General features: G+C 33.2%; 1 protein-coding gene and 1 pseudogene across 1 annotated transcript; both read left to right on the plus strand.

The window, feature by feature from the left end:
* The first annotated feature begins 5957 nt into the window (after positions 1–5957).
* Positions 5958–11844, plus strand: LOC107597205 (ankyrin repeat and SOCS box protein 14-like). The gene is made up of 7 exons (XM_016288159.1): positions 5958–6031; positions 7405–7551; positions 7644–7696; positions 8854–8985; positions 9076–9234; positions 10810–11093; positions 11462–11844. Exons 2-7 carry the CDS (start codon positions 7424–7426, stop codon positions 11654–11656), a joined length of 951 nt encoding a protein of 316 aa, XP_016143645.1. The 5' UTR covers positions 5958–6031; positions 7405–7423; the 3' UTR covers positions 11657–11844.
* Positions 11845–12782: 938 nt separating this feature from the next.
* Positions 12783–22249, plus strand: part of LOC107597175 (DCC-interacting protein 13-alpha-like) — a 19162-nt pseudogene continuing 9695 nt past the window's right edge.

The following is a 22249-nucleotide window of genomic DNA, read 5'->3' on the forward strand; positions in this document are numbered from 1 at the left end:
TAGGGCTGCACGATAAATCGCATGCGATACATCTTGTCAGTAAAGCCGGTTCATAAATATCGCATGCGATTTATCGTGCAGCCCTAGTCTTAAGTTAGAGCAAATTATTCATATGTATATACAGTTTATATCCATATGTTTTTCATTTAGTTTACAGGTCTAGGTGTTGGTCTCAAGTTATGTTTATCATGTATATTAATTTAGTTTGCAGGTGTATTTGTTGGTTAAGTTATATTTCAGTTATCTTACATGGGTATATTTATACATGTGCATATGAAGTATTTTCATTTAAATTACAGGTCTATGTGTTGGTCCTAAGGTTTGCATTTATATTTTATATACAGTTTGTTACATAGTATTATTATACAGTAGTGTCGTCTTGATTTGATTTACAAGTGTAGCAATTTTTTAGTTTGTTGATCAGGGTCATATTGCATGTGATATCCAGATCTAAAAAGTCAGTTTAAATTGAATATAAATGTATGCAATTATGCTTAGTCTGCTAATCCTGACTCACTGGACTGCAAAACAAAAAGTGCTCTTTCTCAAGCAGTTGTGTTCAGATCGTACAGTGTATGGTCCTTGTTCACATTAGGTGTAGTTAATAGATGGATTAACCTGGAAAATGGAAATGGAAAAGTTATTATTTGGCATGTTATTCAAGTAATTATTTGGTCAAAAGCTGCCTGAACCTGGAAATCGAGAATCATATATTGGTTATCTGACAATCGTCTCTTGTGTGTTGGAGAAAAAAGTTAAAATTGCAATAATGGCCTCTTGAAACACTAAAAATAACACCTAGAATCTCTTAAGGCCTTTTTGTCCCCATGTGCAACTGGATGTGAAGTCAGATTGTTTCTTTTTGCCTAAATGTGAAGCCAAAATCCAAAATCCAGATGGCTCCTGGCCTCAAAATCACATCCGGACTTTACTAGTTTCATAATAGATAAACCAAACGGGACTAAGGACACATTTGTGGTGTTTATTTCTGTGCATCTGCTCATTTGACGGCTCTGTTGGTACTCAGTAAAATGTTCACTGGTTTGTATGATGTATTTGGTCAGGTTTCTTCCAGGAGAGGAGACACTACAGGTGTGGATTGGATCATGCAGAAACTCTTATTAAAAGTTAAAGGGAAATGATGTGGAAGAGAAATGAGAAATTGAAGTAAACACCTGATGTTTTAGATCTGCAGGATCATCTGAATGAGCTTGTGACGTGAAAAGCTGCGTGTTTGTAAGAAGCAAAACCATTTTTAATGTCCAGCCATTGCTTCTGGTTAAAATAAAAGTCCATAATCCATAGTAACGCTTCCTCCAGAGAAAAAGTTGTTTTGTCTGAATCAGACCAATCCAAAACAGTTCTTAACAAATACTTTGGTGGATTTTGATGTGGGAAGTCAACAGGAGATGGACTTTTTCATTGGAAGAAGCATCATTACAGATTCTTATTTTAGCACCTCAAAACACCTTAATGATGGATTTGTTTCTTACAAACACACAGCTTTTGGCTTCATAATACCTTAACTGATGGACTGGAGTGGTGTGGATTACTTGTGATGTTTTTATCAGCTCTGATTCTGACGGCACCCATTCACTGCAGAGCATCCATTGGTGAGCAAGTGATGCAATGCTACATTTCTCCAAATCTGATGAAGAAATAAACTCATACATCTTATGGCCTGAGGGTGAGTACATATTGTTTGTGGTTTCTAGGGTGTTGCAAAGCGGTTGTCAGGCGGACTTGTAGCAGAACTAATCATTTGTTGACGGTCCATTAAGCACTTTGTAAGTGTCTTGGTCTGCTGTGAGTCAGATCTGTCTGGTGTCCAAGGGTGCAGAGGCACTATGATATGTCCCTAACAATATCAGTCACTATACTAAATTGTCCCTAGCAATAATTTTAATCAAACAGTTAAATGTCTGCCGTTATGCCCACTAATGCCAAAATCAAACCTACGCCCTCGTTAGTGTAGACAGTACAGATGAGGTCACATTAGGCTCTGGTTTTACCCATCTGAGCAGTATTTCATCTTTAAAGCTCTATGATTTCAGAAGCAGCTGTTATTGTTTCTGGGACATTACACATCCAAGTGCACATGGGTGTAAAATGGGAACGATGCGCGCAGATGCCTTCACTACACCAATAATACTGATTTTCTGACTGACTGCATGTGCAACCCAACTGTAATTCAGCGCGATCTGATTTTAGTATCACTGAAATACTTTTATAGTTTTTGCTAATATTTAGGTTTTATTTAATATCTTCTGTTTTTATGTTTTAGTTATTTCAGTACTTATACGTTTTTATATTTCATTATTTATAAATAAATATAGTATATATAATTAATATAACTTAATATAATTAATATATTTTAATAATTTTTCATTAATATTTTGCTTTTATGTAATATTTGTTTTCACTTTAATTTTGTTGTGCAGTTTTGTCATTTTTACTAGTTTTTACTGTCTATATAGTTTTTATTCAATTTTATTTGTTTGTTTTATTTAGATTTAGCAATTTCAGTAAAAAAAGTTTACATTTTTTAATCTAATTACAAATTTTATCATTTGTAAAAAATATAATATATATATAAATTTCATATTTATTATATTTTATTTCAGTTCATGCTCATTTTATTTAAATTGAATTAAAATTGCAAAATAATCATATTTATTTCTGAGATGATAACTCACAAAATTAAGTATACAACCTACAGACATTAGCAAGCTATTCAGAAATCAGTAAATGGAAAAGACTCCAAAATAAAATAAAAAAATGTATACATAAATTTTTATTATACATTTTTTCATATATATTTAAAATTATATTTCTTTATTATACATTTTATTTTCTTTAGCCTGTGTGTTCTATATAGTTTGCATCTGCATTATTATTTTAATATAATTAATATATTTTAATAATTTTTCATTAATATTTTGCTTTTATGTAATATCTGTTTTCACTTTAATTTTGTTGTGCAGTTTTGTCATTTTTACTAGTTTGTTACTGTCTATATAGTTTTTATTCAATTTTATTTGTTTGTTTTATTTAGTTTTAGCCATTTCAGTAAAAAAAGTTTAAATTTTTTAATGTAATTACAAATTTGATCATTTGTAAAAAAATATATAATATAAAGTGGGTACGGAAAGTATTCAGACCCCCTTAAATTTTTCACTCTTTGTTATATTGCAGCCATTTGCTAAAATCATTTAAGTTCATTTTTTTTCCTCATTAATGTACACACAGCACCCCATATTGACAGAAAAACACAGAATTGTTGACATTTTTGCAGATTTATTAAAAAAGAAAAACTGAAATATCACATGGTCCTAAGTATTCAGACCCTTTGCTGTGACACTCAAATATTTAACTCAGGTGCTGTCCATTTCTTCCGATCATCCTTGAGATGGTTCTACACCCTCATTTGAGTCCAGCTGTGTTTGATTATACTGACTGGACTTGATTAGGAAAGCCACACACCCGTCTATATAAGACCTTACAGCTCACAGTGCATGTCTTCATATTTATTTTATTTCAGTTCATGCTTATTTTATTTATTTTCCTGTTTAAAGTTTTATAGTTAGTATAATAACCACATAAAATAAATCAAGTCTTTTATAATCTTTTATAATATGCCTTTTCCCCAATTTATCAGCTGCTAGGCAAAAATAAATGCTTCAAAAAGTAATAGCTGCACTATTTAAGGTGTCCGTGTCTGCATCACACTCACTCTTAAGGATTTATTCAGATCACTAACCCTATTTATAGTGAATATAGTGATGCTTGACTTGCAGGAAAGCACATGCAGCCTGTCCATAGACTGTGTGTTTTTGCTGCGGTGGTTGTGTCGTGTTCACTATCACACCCGCTGGGCTCAATCTCACTCTCTGCAGGTGCTGGAGATGCTGGATAATGTAACAGAAGGATTTGGCAGAGCAGACGTCTCACTGCACCTGCGACTGATGCTTTCACAGCCCTCCAACGTCTACTGTTAGAAGACAGAGAGAGAAATCTGTTATTATTACTCAGTTTACAGCTTTCATGTAGTGTTCAGTTCGGCTAAGAGACAGTTAGCAAGCTGTTTAGAAATCAGTGATTTTTATTTTATTTGTCTGTTTTTCCTACATATACAGTTTACAGCTGATATTTTTTGTGACTATACAATGTCATTTCTTATGTTCCCAAACTTTAATTTTTTTTATAAAAATGAATTAAAATAGCAAAATAATCATATTTATTTCTGAGATGATAACTCACAAAATGAAGTATACAACTTTGAAAATAAAATGTACAATAAAGAAATATAATTTTAAATATATATGAAAAAATGTATAATAAGAATGTATGTATACATTTTTTTTTTAATTTTGGAGTCTTTTCCTTTTACTGATTTCTGAAATATTTAAAATTATATTTCTTTATTGTACATTTTATTTTCTTTAGCCTGTGTGTCCTATTTAGTTTGCATCTGATTTTTTATTTTATTTTATTTATTTAATTTTTTTTAGCTTGTCTGACATACCCCGTTTACAACTGCTTTAATTTAAGCAATTTAAAATATCATATTTGAATATAATTTGACATAAAATTAGATTAAAAGAAGTGACCAAACCAAGCCTTACTTATTACCTTACTTCTGAACATTTGCATCTCATGTTAAACAGTGGCTACATTCGCTAGTTGTCATTGATCAACCGAGTAAGGTCAGGTTTATTGATCTCTGAGTGGCTGGTTTTAAATATAGCCTGGGATTCAAATGCCTCTGTATCAGCTGAAGTGATACACACCAGTGCATTTCTGCCATTATTGCCTTCCTACAACTGAACAGTCATACGTTTCATTAATACAATCAATATAATTTACAGATAAACCTTAAGAAATCTGGGAATGAGATGCACTAATGCAGGTGCATATATATGTTATTAGCAGATGTGTTATTAATAAATACATCCTTATTCTTTGCAGACATGATATGGCCCAGACACGTCTGAAGGAGATTATAGACCGAGACAAACCACCTTTCAAAAAGACAAATGAAGATTAGGACAGGAACACATAAGGTGAGATATGAAGTGATGAAATATGTTTTGTCAGATTGGTGTCAAGCCCGTCCTGGCCTAGAATCAACCTGGAATGTAATTCTATCAACTCTCAGAGGCTGAATTTCATTCTTTTTAAGTTAACCCAAAAGCTGAAGTACTCGGTGTGTTAAAGCAGTTTTCTCTAATGCATTTGTGCGCTTGTGTCACATGTCTGCTGCTGACTCGCATATGCAATTATCAGTGTGTTTCTGTTCTCAAACTGAATTACCTCATAACCCTGTGAGAGATTTTTATACAACATATGATTATTTTATGAAAAGCATTTTATGAATTTCCACTTTTGTTCCTCAGGCAGAACAGTCAACTTCTTTAACTTGCTGATGCAGCTCTTCTCAAAAATTCTGTTGTTCCTATAAAATGTACTGCTTTTATTTTAACTAGATCTATTTAACTACTTTTATTTTATTTTATTCGACTTCCAAAATGTGGCCCTTTTTATACATGATTTTATACATCCAGTACGTATTCAGACCTAAAGGTGACTTGAAATTAGATAAAAAATGCAGTGTGATGCATAGTGATTTCTGTTTCATATACTATTTATTTATATCCAGAGAATATATCATTTTCGAAGTTGGCTTAACAAAATACTAGTCCTGTTTCTGCATAATATCTAAACTGTCACAGTATATGCACATTTTCTGTATGCACAGAAAGTATTACACTGCATGCAACGCAGCCAGAAGCAATATAAATGTAATATATAAATAATGATTTTAATATCCATTTCTTTGCGCTGTCAAAATAGAGATATTATTAGTTATCTGCTCTGATCCAGAAGTCTGGATCCTCTGAAGTGCCCTTCTGTGTCGCATGATCAGGTATTTATAGAAGACCTGTGACCTAAATAACCTAGTATGCAGTCACAGCGATGCCCCCCAAACAAACTGGATCGACGTAGGCTACGCAACAACAACACTTGCAAGGTAACGTGTAAATAAAATGCCTAATATTTTGGATAAAATGTCATTTTAAACGTTCGTAAGTCTAATAGCGCAGTTGGTGTAAATCGTTAGCGTTTTGTTTACTTTTTATATTTAGCTAGACACGCAAAATGAATGAATTATTACGTGGTTATATTGACAGACTTTGATACGCGTTAATACAGATTAAAGGTGGGGTAAGCGATTTCTGGTAGCCAATGTTGATATTTGAAATCACCAAAACAAACACGCCCCTACCCCAAAAGGGTCTTGCCCCTATTTTGATAACTCCACCCCACATATACTACGCAACCCAGGCAACGATTAGTTCTGTGAAACAAAGCAAAACCAATGTTACACCGTGTCTACGGCGGTGAGCGGCGCGGCGCAACAAATCCCCGACAGAAAACTGCTGCCGTCTGACACAAATTTCAAATGGTTTTCAATGGTCGTTTGATCGCGTCCAGTGTAGGCAGACTTTAGCTGTTGTAGACACGTTGTGAATCACCTATCGAGAAGAAACAAAGCAACCTCGGCGTCCGATCGCAGGCCTCCGCTCCTTGAGTTCTCTCCAGCGCTGGAAAGCTGATCCGATATTTACACGGGTCCTACTTCTTGCCTTATCGTTCCGCAGACGTTTTCCTCTTTTGTTTTTTATCCGCCATCTCTATCTTTCTGTTGCTCGGCTCGGCTAATGTCCGTCCCGTGCACTGAACTCTCTCTCCTCCACTTCACGAGTAGACACGCCCCTTATTGCTGATTGGCTACAAGTTTGTTTTGCTATTCAGCCCGAATCAGTTTTCTAAAGTGTTTTTGAAAAATTACATACCCTGCCTTTAAAGGAGTTAAACATCATATTTATTTGCTCATGTTCGCTTTTAGACTCGCACGTGGTGTTATTTACAGTTTGCGTGTTGTTTGCACGCATCTTCAAGAAACCACTAAAAACACATCTGTTCCACCTTTATTTGACCCTCTAACTCTAACACTTTCTATTCTATTTTAATTCTAATTTATCTATATTTATCTTTTTTTTTTATTGTTTATTTAAAAAAAAACTAGCTTTCTATTTTTTCTATTCTATCTACTTGTTTTTCTTTGTTTGTGTGTGTGTGTGTATAATATATATATATATATATATATATACACCTTGCTATGTGTACTGTGTTAGGCTAACCGAGACTTCATTTGCACTTATATTATTGCTCTTGCTCTTATATTGTCCTCATTTGTAAGCCGCTTTGGATAAAAACGTCTGCTAAATGACTAAATGTAAATGTTTGCAAATACGTGAGCGGCAGATAGTTTGCGTGCAGATCGCGGGTCACGTGATGGCTTTTCTCGACCGTGTTCATAAAAGATGTGTCTATAATCAGTATCCAGTAGGACAGTGTGATGGATTTGGACACACCTGGAGGGGGTTTTGACGAGGATGTGGCAACTCAACTGATGATCGAGCAGAGTCTCCTGCAGCGCCGCAAACAAGCGGAGGCCAGGAGCTCTTTCTCCGGTGAATCCTGCAGGTCAAAGACACTTCAAACTTTCAATAAGTTCAGATTCATTTGTGCTGCTGCTGCTGCTGCCTGAATGAAATCTGCTGTATTTTTGTCTGCAGGGTCATTCCGATCACCCCTGAGAGAGAGAAGATATTCAATGCAATAAAGCATGGTATGAATGGATCAATCACACAATGACAAGGTCATATTTCATACCAAAAGAAAAAAGAAAGTGGAGCAAACTGTAAAGTTTTTTAATTGTATATTTTATTTATATTTGGATATTTTAAATAAATATTTCCATGACAAATAAACACATTTTCACCCATTTTCTCATTAGTGTAATGTGTCTAGATGTGTACTTATTTTATACTTAATTACTATTATTAGTAGTAGTAACAGTATTTTTCAATTATATTCTCAAAGGAGATTATTATCATTTGTTCTACATTATAAGAAAATGCTGGAATATATATTTTTTTATTAAAATCAGATGAAATCAAAGCAGTACAACAGATACTTCCATAAATACTTTATTTATTTTTTTCTCATTGAAGTTATGCATTTTTTGAGAGGTGTGCTTGATTGCATAATGATTATCAGGACTATTAAGTATTTTTTTGTTTTCTTTTTTGCATTGTACAATATTTTTCATGACGATTAATTAAGCTCATTTCCCCCAAACTCTCATTGTAAATTTCCATGTATTCCCAATGGTGATTATTATTGTGTGGTACAGCCATTTTTTCAGCATTAAAAATATTACACCTTTTATTGTGGCCAGCCTAAGGCACACCTGTGCAATAATCATGCTGTCTAATCAGCATCTTGATATGCCACACCTGTGAGGTGGATGGATTATCTCGGCAAAGGAGAAGTGCTCACTAACACAGATTAAGACAGATTTGAGAACAATATTTGAGAGAAATAGGCCTTTTGTGTACATAGAAAAAGTCTTAGATCTTTGAGTTCAGCTCATGAAAAATGGGGGGCAAAAACAAAAGTGTTGCATTTATAATTTTTTTCAGTGTAGATTTTTTTTTTACTTAAAATATAATTTATTATTTATTTGTTTGTTTGCTTATATGACCTAGATATGTTTCACGAGTTTCTCCTGAATATGTTCTTAACTACGCTGATTATCATCACATTTAAACAGCATGTGCATTCACTTCTGAAAATACTTCATTAACTTCATGTTCTGGTTCATGCTAGTTTTTGCTGGTTTGGTGCTGGTCTAGCCACGGCATAGCTATGAAGTTCACCAGAATAATTCAGCTGGTTAAGAAGCTTCTGTTCACTCATGTCGTTCTCTGGATGTGTTATCAGGTGATGAAAAGTCCCTCCGTAAGCTGACTGTCCATCAGCAAGCTATCTCTGAAGAAGACGACACAGGCTACATCCCCTTACACGAGGCCGCCATACAGAACAACCAGAACATCCTTGAGATCACATTTACCGGTCTGTCACGAGGATGCACTTTGTTTCTGATCATCATTGTTGATCTTATATGTCTAGACAGCAGTGACTGTGATCTCTTCTGTTCATCAGCGTCTCCTGAGGATGCCAAGCACAGAAAGACTCGTCAGGGTAAGACGGCTCTCTTCTTAGCGGTGGAGAAAGGTCTTTTGGACAACACTTGTTTCCTGCTGGACCACGGCAGCAGTCCAGACACCCTGGATAAAGAGGAAGACTCGCCTCTCGTTGTAGGTCAGAAAGGCCCACGGGTCATTCCTCCATTGGAGTGACAAACGAAAAACAGAATTTGTAAAAAAAAAAAAAATGTATTGCTATGTATTTAAAATTTGTTTAATATGCTATATTCAGTAAAATGGGGAAATTTAGAATTTTAATAAATTTTATTCAAATACTGGTGCTTATGCTTAGAATATGAGCTGCCATTAAGATTATATGCTGTGTTATTTTAGTATAATTGAGAAATTATTATAGTTCATTAACATTTTGAATGAGTTTTTATTTCGTTTTCCATTTTAAATGTAATGTTTTAAATGTTTTGTTTAAATTTTTTTTTTTAAATGTCTCTGTAGTTTTAATTTGATTTCAGTTTTAGTTATTTTAGTACATCAAATTAAACAAAATGCAAATGAAAAATGGTGTCTTGGCAACTAGCTGAAATAAAGTATATTTTTTAAATGTTTATTTTAATTTCAAGTAACAAAAATGTTTTTAATGGTTTATTTCTTGTTTCAGCTTCTATTCATCAAAATTTAGATTGGAATCTGTAATATCAGCAAGTTATTAACATCATGGACTTCAATAAAGTTTAACACATGAAATTGTCAGCAGTTTAGCAAAATTAGGGCTGCACAATTAATCGAATTTGTAATCACGATAACAATTATGGATGCCACAATTACGTAATCGTTCAAAGTCCACTTATGCTATTCTGCGTGCTTAAGATATGTTTTTTCTTTCTGCATGTTATCTTAAGGGTTTTTCCTTTGTTTTAGTTTTAGTATAACATTATAATACCATTCATATTTGTACTTTTTTTGCAATTTAAAGAAGAAACCAATCCGATGTATAGTTGACATTTGAGGCTTAATACTGTAGAAAAGCACTAAAGGTTTTTCAGTTAGAGTGTTTACAGCTTGTTTATTTTCATATAAAAATACGGCATGCTGTTGCATCAAACAATGGTATAAACATCATTCAGTGTAAATTGTGATAATCGTGATTAATAATCGCAATTACAATTTTAAGGGAATAATCGACAATTATGATTTTGGTCATAATCGTGCAGCCCTAAGAAAAATGTCTGAAAATTAATAGGAAAGAATTAATACAATCACCTGCAACACACAGAAATGGGCGACAACCATTGTTGCAACATAGACAGCGTTAGGGAACACATGTTTTTCTTAAACCGAATAAAATATGTATTTATTTTAAACAAATTAAATTATACATGTTAAAATCTATATTCAGAATATAACCACTTTATTTGTGTTCAAAATGTTATATTGTTGCACTTGCAGTTATATACCAGGATACTTTGATTAGTGGTTGGAACATGCAGATGTGGTTTCAAACTCAATTAAAAGTGTATTCTAACAGTGCACAAATTGTTCACCCTACAGAATACAAATATATGATTCTTTATTAGAATTTAAACAGTTGTAAAGTAGATGGACATCTCTAGCTATCGCAAATGAAGGATGAACTTCCTCTTTAAAAAGCCAGCAATCTCAAAGCCTGATTTCAGTTTAGTGGCATTGCTTCTTTATTCTTCCTGACCAAATGTTTTTTTTTCTTTTTCTGCAGCCATAAGGAACAACCACTACGACATGACGAAGCTCCTGCTAAACTTCAGTGCCAGAGTTAACCAGGAGGGGGCGAACCGCAGGACGGCCCTGCATGAAGCCTCCCGGCTCGGCCTGACGGATTTCGTGGATCTGCTGTTGAAGTTCGGAGCTCATCCCGACCCCAGAAGCTCCTACGGCCTGACGCCGTTAGCATTAGCTGCACAGGCCGGACACCTGGAGATCATCCGAACACTTCTCCAGAGAGGTCAGGAGAGAATCCAGATGCAGCCCAGGGTCATTACAGTAGAGTAAAACTAAAAACACACCCTGGCCAGTTCATTCTTTTTCATTCATGTTCAGAAATGTTGCTAAATTTAGTGCGTCACACTTTATTAAATAAAAATTTCTGTGATGTTATGCTGATATCTTGCAGATTTGACCATTTTTAAATATAGCCTTATAAATTTTCAAGCGTGTAGAATTTAGTAGGGACACTATGACATGTTCCTACCAATATCAGCCACTACTAAATTGTCCCTAGCAATAATTTTGATCAAAAAATTTCCCCATTGGTATGTCCAAAATCAAACCCACACCTTTGTGCAAAATATATGAACTCTGCTGTGTAATTGTTTTTTCTCTGCTCATGTCATGCTGTCATTTTTGACTAGTTTTGTTTCTTCACAGAGAGCGTCCGCTGTCTGCAGCATCTCTGTCGGCTGAAGATCAGGGCTTGTTTGGGTCGGTTGCGTTTGAGAGCTCCGATCTTCATGAGCTTCCTTCCATTACCAGACCGACTGAAGCAATACATCCTATACAAAGAATATGATCTCTACGCTCAGAAATGCCAAACGCAAAGCAAATAAACCAGAACACACAAAACACACAATTACAGCTCAGCGCAAGTGTAATGGACACTCCATGACAGACGTCTTGTCCAGAATTATGTGCATATTATGACAGTTAATATGAAATATGAAAAGAGTCTTAATGTTAACGAATATATGTATAGAACTCAATAATTTGTTCAAATAAATAAATATTTGTTTTAATAAAAATATAGCCATTAATGCATTTGGTCTTTTTGGAAGCATATCTGTGTAAAAAATATATTTTTTATCTATATAGAAATAGCGTTTAGGAGGCTAAAGCTTTGATGCATTTATTTTTTAACAAATGAAAATAAATGAGAAATTATTTAAAAGGTTGCCTCATAAATTGTTATTTTGATCATATTTAACCTATATTAACAACTCATGATCAACACTATTTCAGTTTTCCCCACACCTTTCCACACAAACATCGCATGCAATTTTTATAAGAGCCACACTTGCTATGTTTTGTTTTGTTTTAATTTTCCTTTATTGAAATACAACATTTGACAAATATTGAACAGCTATCAGCCTGCCATACTTCTGAAAGTTTAATGAATTTATAAATATTATAAAGTGTATGAGTGATTCGGAAAAAAAAATACAATTATGGATGAAACATTTCGCTAATATAATAATATAATTAACCATCAGAGAGCCACGAATGGGTTTTATTTCTTATAAACAAGCGCGGACGTCATCATAGTAGCCGCAGCGCCTCAGCCAATCAGCGGGAGGGAGGAGGCGGGACTTCCGCGTTTGTGGGCGGAGCCGGGTGGGTGTTGGTTTGTCAGGAATAAAGCGAAGATCAACTTCATAACATTGTGATTTCCTATGTTTTGTTTTGTTTTAATTTTCCTTTATTGAAATACAACATTTGACAAATATTGAACAGCTATCAGCCTGCCATACTTCTGAAAGTTTAATGAATTTATAAATATTATAAAGTGTATGAGTGATTCGGGAAAAAAAATACAATTATGGATGAAACATTTCGCTAATATAATAATATAATTAACCATCAGAGAGCCACGAATGGGTTTTATTTCTTATAAACAAGCGCGGACGTCATCATAGTAGCCGCAGCGCCTCAGCCAATCAGCGGGAGGGAGGAGGCGGGACTTCCGCGTTTGTGGGCGGAGCCGGGTGGGTGTTGGTTTGTCAGGAATAAAGCGAAGATCAACTTCATAACATTGTGATTTTTGTTTCTGAATAATAATCTAAATAGCTCGTTGCGCTCGCGGTAAATCTGCAGTCATGCCGGGAATCGATAAATTACCGCTAGAGGAAACTCTGGAGGACAGTCCGCAGGTAAATCAGCAGCATTTAGCTAGCAAGCTAACAGAAATAAATAAACAAACACTGATCATAACAAACATCTGCTGCTCTCGCTGTTAAACACAGCGGATCATGAGTTTGTCCGTGTTTCTATTCATCCTAATGGTTTGATCTTGATTTTGAGCTCTTTAGCTTTTGATGGGTGGTGGCAATGATCAGTTATTAGAAAACTGATGTCAAAAATATAAAAGAAACCTACAGTAAGTTGGTCTAAACATTGCTTTACTCACACAAACAATGTTGTACTTCGAGATCAGATTGAAACTCCTCAAGAGCTGTTCACATTTGATTCGGAGTCACTCTGGTGTGAAGACAGTTTTAGTGTCACACTGAGTCTGAAATCTCACAATTGAGCTTCAAGAATAAAGTCTGAGGCCTTGTTTTACACGCATCCAACACATTTTATGAGAGTAATAACATATTGCAGTCATGTCTGAACAGTGCTGGTGTGTTTCAGACTCGCTCTCTGCTCGGTGTGTTTGAGGAAGACACCGCAGCCACATCCAGTTATTTCAGTCAGCTCTTCAAAGCCATGCAGAGAATCTACGACGCCCAGGTGAGAGCATAGTATATGATATATGCTCGGTAATCACATTATAATAGTGACTGTAACTTAAGTCTTAACGGATGAATCACACACAACCTGCCAAGATCTTGTCATGATCACATTGCATACCAAAACCAAAAGATAAAACCCATTTTTAGGTATTTTTTATGTAAATATTTATTTATTTCAATATATATTATTAATATATATTTTCAATTATTATTAACAACAATAATATTTAAAAAATAATAAATATTTATTATATGAGATAATAGCATTATATATTATTACTCTACATTATTCTTAATAACAATAAAATATGAATAATAATAAATATTCATATTATATGAGTCATAATAATTCTATTGTGTAGTATGGATATTATTATTAAATGATTATGATCGTCAATAATAATATCAATATTAATAATAATGTAATAAAAAAATTATAAATATTTATTATATGAGATATAACACTATTGTATATTATTGATATTATTATAAAATCATTCTCAATGAAAATATCAGTATATTAATAATAATAATAAATATTCATTATATTATATGAGATATAATACTATTATAAATTATTGATATTTTAAAATTGTTAATGATTAATGATTTTCTATCAAATAAAATAAAAACATATTGTTAATAATAAATGCAAATAAGTAAATAAAAGCGAATATTCATAATATTAAAATTAAATTAAATAATGAATAAATCTTAATAATATTTTTTTCATGCATGATATAATACTTTTTTTTTTTAAATGAATTTGGGGTTAAAATGATTTGTATTATTTTTTTATGAGACTCATGTGCTTCTCTTTTCAGAATGAACTGAGTGCTGCCACACATCTGACGTTTAAATTACTGAAAATACTCAATTATTATTATTGTGAATAATCATATCAATATTAATAATGATAATAATTAAAAGTAATAATAAATATTAATTATATTATACGAGATATAATACACTTGTATATTATTATTGATATTATTACAAAATTATTATCAATGATAATATCAGTATATTAATAATAATAATAAATATTCATTATATTATATGTGATATAATACTATTATAAATTATTGATATTTTAAATTTGTTAATGATTAATGATTTTCTATCAAATAAAATAAAAACATATTGTTAATAATAAATGCAAATAAGTAAATAAAAGCGAATATTCATAATATTAAAATTAAATAATGAATAAATCTTAATAATATTTTTTTCATGCATGATATAATACTTTTTTTTTTAATGAATTTGGGGTTAAAATGATTTGTATTATTTTTTTATGAGACTCATGTGCTTCTCTTTTCAGAATGAACTGAGTGCTGCCACACATCTGACGTCTAAATTACTGAAAGACTACGAGAAACAGGTGATTTCTGCCTTTTGATCATTTTATTCATAGTATCTCAGCTTTCTAATCTTAAGTTGTCTTTGTGTGTATGTAGTGGTATAGTTGAATGGTAAGACGTCTGTCTCTGTTGTGCAGCGTTTTCCTCTGGGAGGTGATGATGAGGTCATGAGCTCCACTTTGCAGCAGTTTGCTAAAGTCATTGACGAGGTCAGAACATCATCAGTCACTAATGAAGGTCCTGTGGGAGTGTGTGTGTGAGAGATTTCACTGTGTTTTCTTTCAGCTCAGCTCGTGTCACGCCGTTCTCTCCACTCAGCTCGCAGACGCCATGATGTTCCCCATCTCACAGTTTCAGGAGAGAGACCTGAGAGGTAGGAGACAGCAGTGCATTGTGGGCTAGAGCGTTCTAGAATCTAAGAATGATTTTTTTCCAATTTCATTTCAAATGTAAAAAAAAAAATTTTTTTTTAAAGGGGTCATATGATGCTGCTAAAAAGAACATTATTTTGTGTATTTGGTCATCAGTGGCAGCGAAAAAACAGCGGCCTAGCGTGAGGCGAAGCCCCGGCTTAGCGTGCTCTGAGGCCGGGATAGAGTGAGCTGAGGCGGGCTGGACTCCGCTTTGTCCACGGTGAAAGTTGATGTATTTCCTCAGCGACCAGCACGGATCAGCTCTAGGCATGACGAAGTGGATATCGTCCTCTTTTGGAAGACCAAACAAAGTAGTTTCGCTTTCACAACGAAGCACACAGCGTCTTCATGACATGACGGCGGCGGCAACAATACTACAGCGAGAATAAAAGTTACGCCTTCTTTCTTTGCGTGAACATTTGGGCGGCGTTATGCAAATCTTCCCAGATTGTGACGTAGACATGTGGGGGCGTGTTAGAACGAGCTGTTTTAGGTAGGCGTGGTTAACTCTGAACTTTTATAAAGAATATCTCTTTGGTTTTGAGACTTTAGTCTTTGCAACTTTACAGATCTTCTTTATGCACCAAGAGCTTGTAACATTTCAAAGAGAGAGGAAAAACTTGAAATCGCATCATATTACCCCTTTAATGTCTGTATTAGGGCTGTATCGTCGATTTTATTTGACTATTCGATTTTTAAAAATCCTCGGCTTCATTTTGCTTGCGTCGACTAACCGGCAAAATACCGGAAGTGGCGCATTTCACAGACGAGAATCCATAAAACACATTATTAGACTGTTTTCCAAGGCTGCAAGATATATATTAAAAATAATAATTGATCATAATTGTGAATTCACAAACGCTACGATTTAATTAAATAGTTATATGCGATGCAGTTCTAATACAGTATATGCGCTTTAATTATTTACATGCGTGTAGGTTACGTACGTGCGTCTCACAGTGGCTCAGTTCACAGTAAATGCTGTTCCACAGGAACTGTTATCATTTACATGTGTGGAGCGTCTCAACCTCCATCTCTGCATGTTGTTGTGAGTTTGGGTTTATTATAACATTCATCTGGGAATGCAACGTGCGCCATTTCATCAGATTTGTAAGGTAAATAATTTATAAATCTACGCAAAGCTCAAACCCTCACTCTGAGGTTACACGTTTTGATGTCCACATATTCTTTTAATTACAGTGACTAGCATTTCTGTCCTAAAGAAATGGCCAAATATTAAAGATTAAGTGGACATTTGAATTAAATGGTGCTTGGTCAATATTAAACAAGTATTAGATCGCACAGCAATGTGTAAAAATAATCATTAGGCCATTGGCGCCCTCTGCAGGCCTTTGTTGTAATGCGTAATGTACATTAGCTCTATTGTTTATAATACATTATGTATTTTAACAGTTTTGTTCAATAAAACCATAGGATTTCTTGCTTTTGATACTTTATTTGAACTAATTATTATTGCCTCATTGCTATTATATATGTATTTAAAGTAATTTTAAATGCTATTGTTCACTTACATCTATTTTTAGTACCACACATTTTTTTAAATTATAATTATAGGAAGCATCTCCAATTAATTGATTTTATAAAAAAAAAAAAAGTTTTTTTCTTTCTTTTATTTTCAGAAATACTGCACATTTAAATTTGTCTAAATAACATTTCTAAATACTCCTTTAAAAAGTGTTTTTTGATTATAATTTTAATATTAGTAGACTATAACACGTGAAAACTTTGATTTCAGTGATTTGGACTGTGAGATTTGGACTTGCTTCTTGCATTTATGTTGCACTTTACTTTTGCTTTAAAAAAAGGATTTCATAGAAATTTGGATTTCATTTGGTTTAATAAAATATAGTTTAATAAAATATTCTTAAGTGAAATGGTAGATTTTTTTGTGGGAAATTAATCGTTTAGATTAATCGATAAATTAGTCGCTAGATTAATCGAAATAAAAAGTCGTTAGTGACAGCCCTAGTCTATATAGTTTTATTAACTCCGTTTTAGTTATTTTAGTGTGTTTTAGTATAACAATTTTTAAATATATTTAAAACAATTATTTTAATCTAAGTAATTTACCTATATATTGATGTTTCATGCCGATTTAGTAATTTATTTCTCAAGCAGCTGTGTAATACAGTGAAATTACAGAGATACTATTATAGTTTTTATTAATATTTAGAATAACTATTTATTTATATATTTTCTATTTTAATTTTACTCAAAGTTTTATTAATTTTATTGTTTTATTGGCCGTCTTTTTATGCGTCTATATACTTTTAAGTTTTAGTTATTTTAGTACATCAAGTTAAAAAGTGTCACCTTCTCAACGGGCTGATGTTTTAAATATCGATTTTATTATACTTATATAATTTGTATTTTATATTTTTATTTTCCATTTTTATTTTAATATTAAAGATTTAGTTGTTGTTGTTTTTTGGTCTTTTTGTAGTTGTTTTTTTTTTTTGAAGTGTCTATATAGTTTTAATTTTAATTTCAGTTGTAGTTTTAGTTATTTTAATATATCAAGTTAAACTAAATAAAATGAGCAATGTTGTCTTGGCAACTAGTTGATTTTTTTAAATAATATATTTTGATACTTTACTATATACTTTTACACTTTGTACTTTTTTATTTCAGTTAATGTTTATTTTATTTCAAGCAAGGAAACTGATTATTTAGGAGTTTTGGATTTATTTTAGTTGAACTAAAATAACCCCAGTGTAATAATCTGACTGACTGTGCATTATCTCTTACATAACACATTTATTTTCCTCCTCTAATTGTCTCTAGAAATTGTCATCCTGAAGGAAGTGTTTCAGATTGCAAGTGATGGTAAGCACTTTATTTTTTTCCACATAATTGCTGCATCATATGATAATGTAACCATTACTTTTTGCTTCATTATGTGCAACATATTTGATTTCAGATCACGACACAGCCGTCAACAGATACAGTCGTCTGTCTAAACGAAAGGAGAATGAGAAGGTGTGGCGTTTTGAGAATTCACAGTGTTTTATGATTGACAGCAGCTTGGTTTGCAGTCTTCATACTGACACAGAAGAGTGTAATGTGTTTATTGCTGAAAGCGTGTGTGTTTTAATGTGCTCATTTAATAACACACACACTGAGAGTTGGCCAGACTGCCGATAGATGAGCATCTGCTTCTCTGTGTCCTTGTCTAGGACAAAAAAATAGAAAATATAAGACAAATATCTCACTATTCAGTAGACAAAAGTCAAGATAAAGTGAAAAAACTTTTCGTACTTTCTTAATGCACATTTTGATCCTATTGTGAATGATTCATCAGTGCATGTTATTCCAAATCATATTCTTACATCAATTTTGCTCCAGTTTATTTTAGTATCATTGACATACTACTGTATTTTTGTTAATATTTTGAATTAGATTTTATTTTTATGTTTCTGCTTTTGTTAATTTTGGGCTAACATTACTAGGACAAAAAAATTGAAAATATAAGACAAATATCTCACTATTCAGTGGATAAAAGTCAAGATAAAGTGAAAAAACTTTTCGTACTTTCTTAATGCACATTTTGATCCTATTGTGAACGATTCATCAGTGCATGTTATTCCAAATCATATTCTTACATCAATTTTGCTCCAGTTTATTTTAGTATCATTGACATACTACTGTATTTTTGTTAATATTTTGAATTAGATTTTATTTTTATGTTTCTGCTTTTGTTAATTTTGGGCTAACATTTTAGTCATTTTGTTGTATTAAATTTTTTTTATTGTATAGTTTTAATGAATTTTTATTTCAGTTTTAGTTATTTTAGTACATCAGGTTATCAAACTAAATGAAAAATGTTGAATGGGAAACTAGCTGATATATATACTGTGTATATATACAGTGGGTACGGAAAGTATTCAGACCCCCTTAAATTTTTCACTCTTTGTTATATTGCAGCCATTTGCGAAAATCATTTAAGTTAATTTTTTTTCCTCATTAATGTGCACACAGCACCCCATATTGACAGAAAAACACAGAATTGTTGACATTTTTGCAGATTTATTAAAAAAGAAAAACTGAAATATCACATGGTCCTAAGTATTCAGACCCTTTGCTGTGACACTCATATATTTAACTCAGGTGCTGTCCATTTTCTTGTAAAGCGTACAATAATCTTTGCTTTATTCAGTGTATAGAGAGACTTTTCGCCATCCCAAAAATTCCAAATTGTTAATATCATGTCTTGCCCTACATTTAACTGCTGTCATGCATGCGTTCACTGCAGGTGAAGAATGAAGTGATGGAGGACGTCTACACTTCCAGGAAAAAACAGCACGAGACCATAATGCACTACTTCGCATCGCTCAACATGCTGCAGTACAAGAAGAAGATCGCGCTGCTGGAGCCGCTGCTGGGATACATGCAGGCGCAGGTGTTCATACAGCTGTCAAACATGAACTATAATAACCACATCTGATAATAGAGTCCTTTAATAATTCATTATTCTTTGCTTTTCATCAGATCAGTTTTTTCAAACTGGGATCAGAGAATCTGACGCAGCAGTGGGAGGAGTTTCTCACCAACATCGGAACCAGCGTGCAGAAGTGAGTTTCAACCAATGCTGGTATTGTTCACTGTTAAAAAATTATTAACTGATGTAAAGATTTGTATTAGATGAGAATTTAACTTAAAAAATATTATTTATAAATATAAATAATAAGAAATATAAAAAATAATAAAAATGACAGGACATAAAATGACTAAAGCAAACTAAAATTAAAGTGAAAAGTGCAAATATAAAAACGTAATATATAAATAATGCTATTTCACCATAAACTGGTCGAATGCATCTGGCATAATACATCACAACACGTTTATAGAACTTTATCATTTTATGGCATGTTAGTTGTGTTATAAGTATTGATTTAAGTATTTTTTTAATAGGGAAGCACATATCAGTATCGGCCTGATTAGTTTGGTTAATTATCAGCAACATATTACAATATTGTAAACAGATGATATCAGAGCTTATTTTTCTAATTCAAACTGTATTGCTTAGGATAGGTAATGAACAATTAACTATTTATTTATTTTTATACCTGATTTGAATGTTAACAGTGGAAAAGGGCAAAACAGTACAGATTTATGTTGTATCTGTTATGTCATCATATCAGTTGCATTACATAGAGCTAATTATGATAATGATCCCTATTTGCCAAAATAATTTTAGTATGTACAATACCGTTCAAAAGTTTCAGGTCAGTATCATTTTTTAAAATAAGAAATTAATACTTTTATTCAACAAGGGTGCATTATATTGACCAAAAGTTACAGTAAAGACATTTATAATATTACTAATTATTTCTATTTCAAATAAATGTTTAAAGTTTTTCTTGAGCAGCATATTAGAATGATTTCTGAAGATCATGTGACGCTGAAGACTGGAGTAATGATGCTGAAAATTCAGCTGCGCATCACAGGAATAAATTACATTTTACAATATATCCAAATAGAAAACAGCTATGTTAAATTGTAATATTTCATAACATTACTGTTTTTGGTCAAATAAATGCAGCCTTGGTGAGCAGAAGACACTTCTTTCGAAAACACCGAAAAGCAAAACTTTTAGACAGTAGTGTATCTTATATTTTATACAGTATGTACAGTATTGCACACTATCGTTCCTGTTAATGTTTAACTTTCTTTTTTGAGTGTTCCTGTCAATAAAATATTATTTGCATGTTATTTGCATAAAAGCACATTTCAGTTGTTAATTTAACAAGAAAGTGCAATAAATGAATGTGGTTTGTTTGCATGTGTTCTTTTGCAAATGAGAAAATTAGTTTAAAGGATTACTCCAAAATGTATGCGAGTTTCTTCTCTCTGTGCTCGTAGTGTTCGCAGGGAAATGGACAGCGACGCTGAAGCGACGGAGCAGACGATTCAAGACCTAAAAACAGCTAGTGACCCGCTCTACATGCCTGACCCGGACCCCAACAAGATCCCGGTGAACCGCAACCTGACCCGCAAAGCTGGCTACCTCAACACTCGCTAGTACGACAGCCACCGAGTCAACATTTATATACTGTACAGTACAGTCGCCTGCATTTCTAATCATCTCATGCTTCTCCCCGCCAGCAAAACGGGTCTGGTGTCGTCTACCTGGGAGCGTCAGTATTTCTTCACGCAGGGAGGAAACCTCATGAGCCAGTTGCGTGGAGACGTGGCCGGAGGTCTTGTAATGGACATCGACAACTGCTCAGTCATGGCGGTGGACTGTGATGACCGACGCTTCTGCTTTCAGATCACAGCATTTGATGGCAAGAAGTAAGATTTTCAGCACACAAATCTGTCTTGTACTGATCTTACTATTGCATATACATAGAGTAGCGCGCGTTAGGTGTCATTTAATAGACATCTCATTTCAGATAAACCAACCTAAGTGTAAAAACTGGAAATGGGGTTGATTGCTTTACATGTCAATCCAAAAGTTTCTGTCTTTCCTCAATAGGCGGTTTTTGTTCAGAATTTGATTTCTACAGTAATTTAACTTCTGTTGTTACTGAAATTATGTTTGCCAGTTACTTTGAAAATTTGCTGAAAATGTCCTCAACCTAAGATCATCCAAGATGTAGATGAGTTTGTTTCTTCATCAGATTTGGAGAAATGCAGCATTGCATCACTTGTTCACCAATGGATGCTCTGCAGTGAATGGGTGCCATCAGAATGAGAGTCCAAACAGCTGATAAAAACATCACCATAATCCACAAGTAATCCACACCACTCCAGTCCATCAGTTAACATCTTGAGATGTTAGAAAAAAGCTGAAACAAATCCATCATTAAGACGTTTTTAACTTTTAAACCATTACTTCCAGCTATAATATGAGTCCTCTATCCATAATATTGCTTTCTCCAGTGAAAAAG

The sequence above is a fragment of the Sinocyclocheilus grahami genome, unplaced genomic scaffold (assembly GCF_001515645.1).
Source record: "Sinocyclocheilus grahami isolate Dianchi unplaced genomic scaffold, SAMN03320097.WGS_v1.1 scaffold229.1, whole genome shotgun sequence".
Lineage (NCBI taxonomy): Eukaryota > Metazoa > Chordata > Actinopteri > Cypriniformes > Cyprinidae > Sinocyclocheilus > Sinocyclocheilus grahami.

Excerpts from the sequence above, each read along its gene's own strand:
- LOC107597205 (XM_016288159.1), top strand. The coding sequence starts at position 7,424 with ATGGATTTGGACACACCTGGAGGGGGTTTTGACGAGGATGTGGCAACT. Across the intron at positions 7,552-7,643 it reads TTCTCCGGTGAATCCTGCAG|GGTCATTCCGATCACCCCTG; the intron begins GTCAAAGACACT and ends TTTTGTCTGCAG. Across the intron at positions 7,697-8,853 it reads ATTCAATGCAATAAAGCATG|GTGATGAAAAGTCCCTCCGT; the intron begins GTATGAATGGAT and ends ATGTGTTATCAG.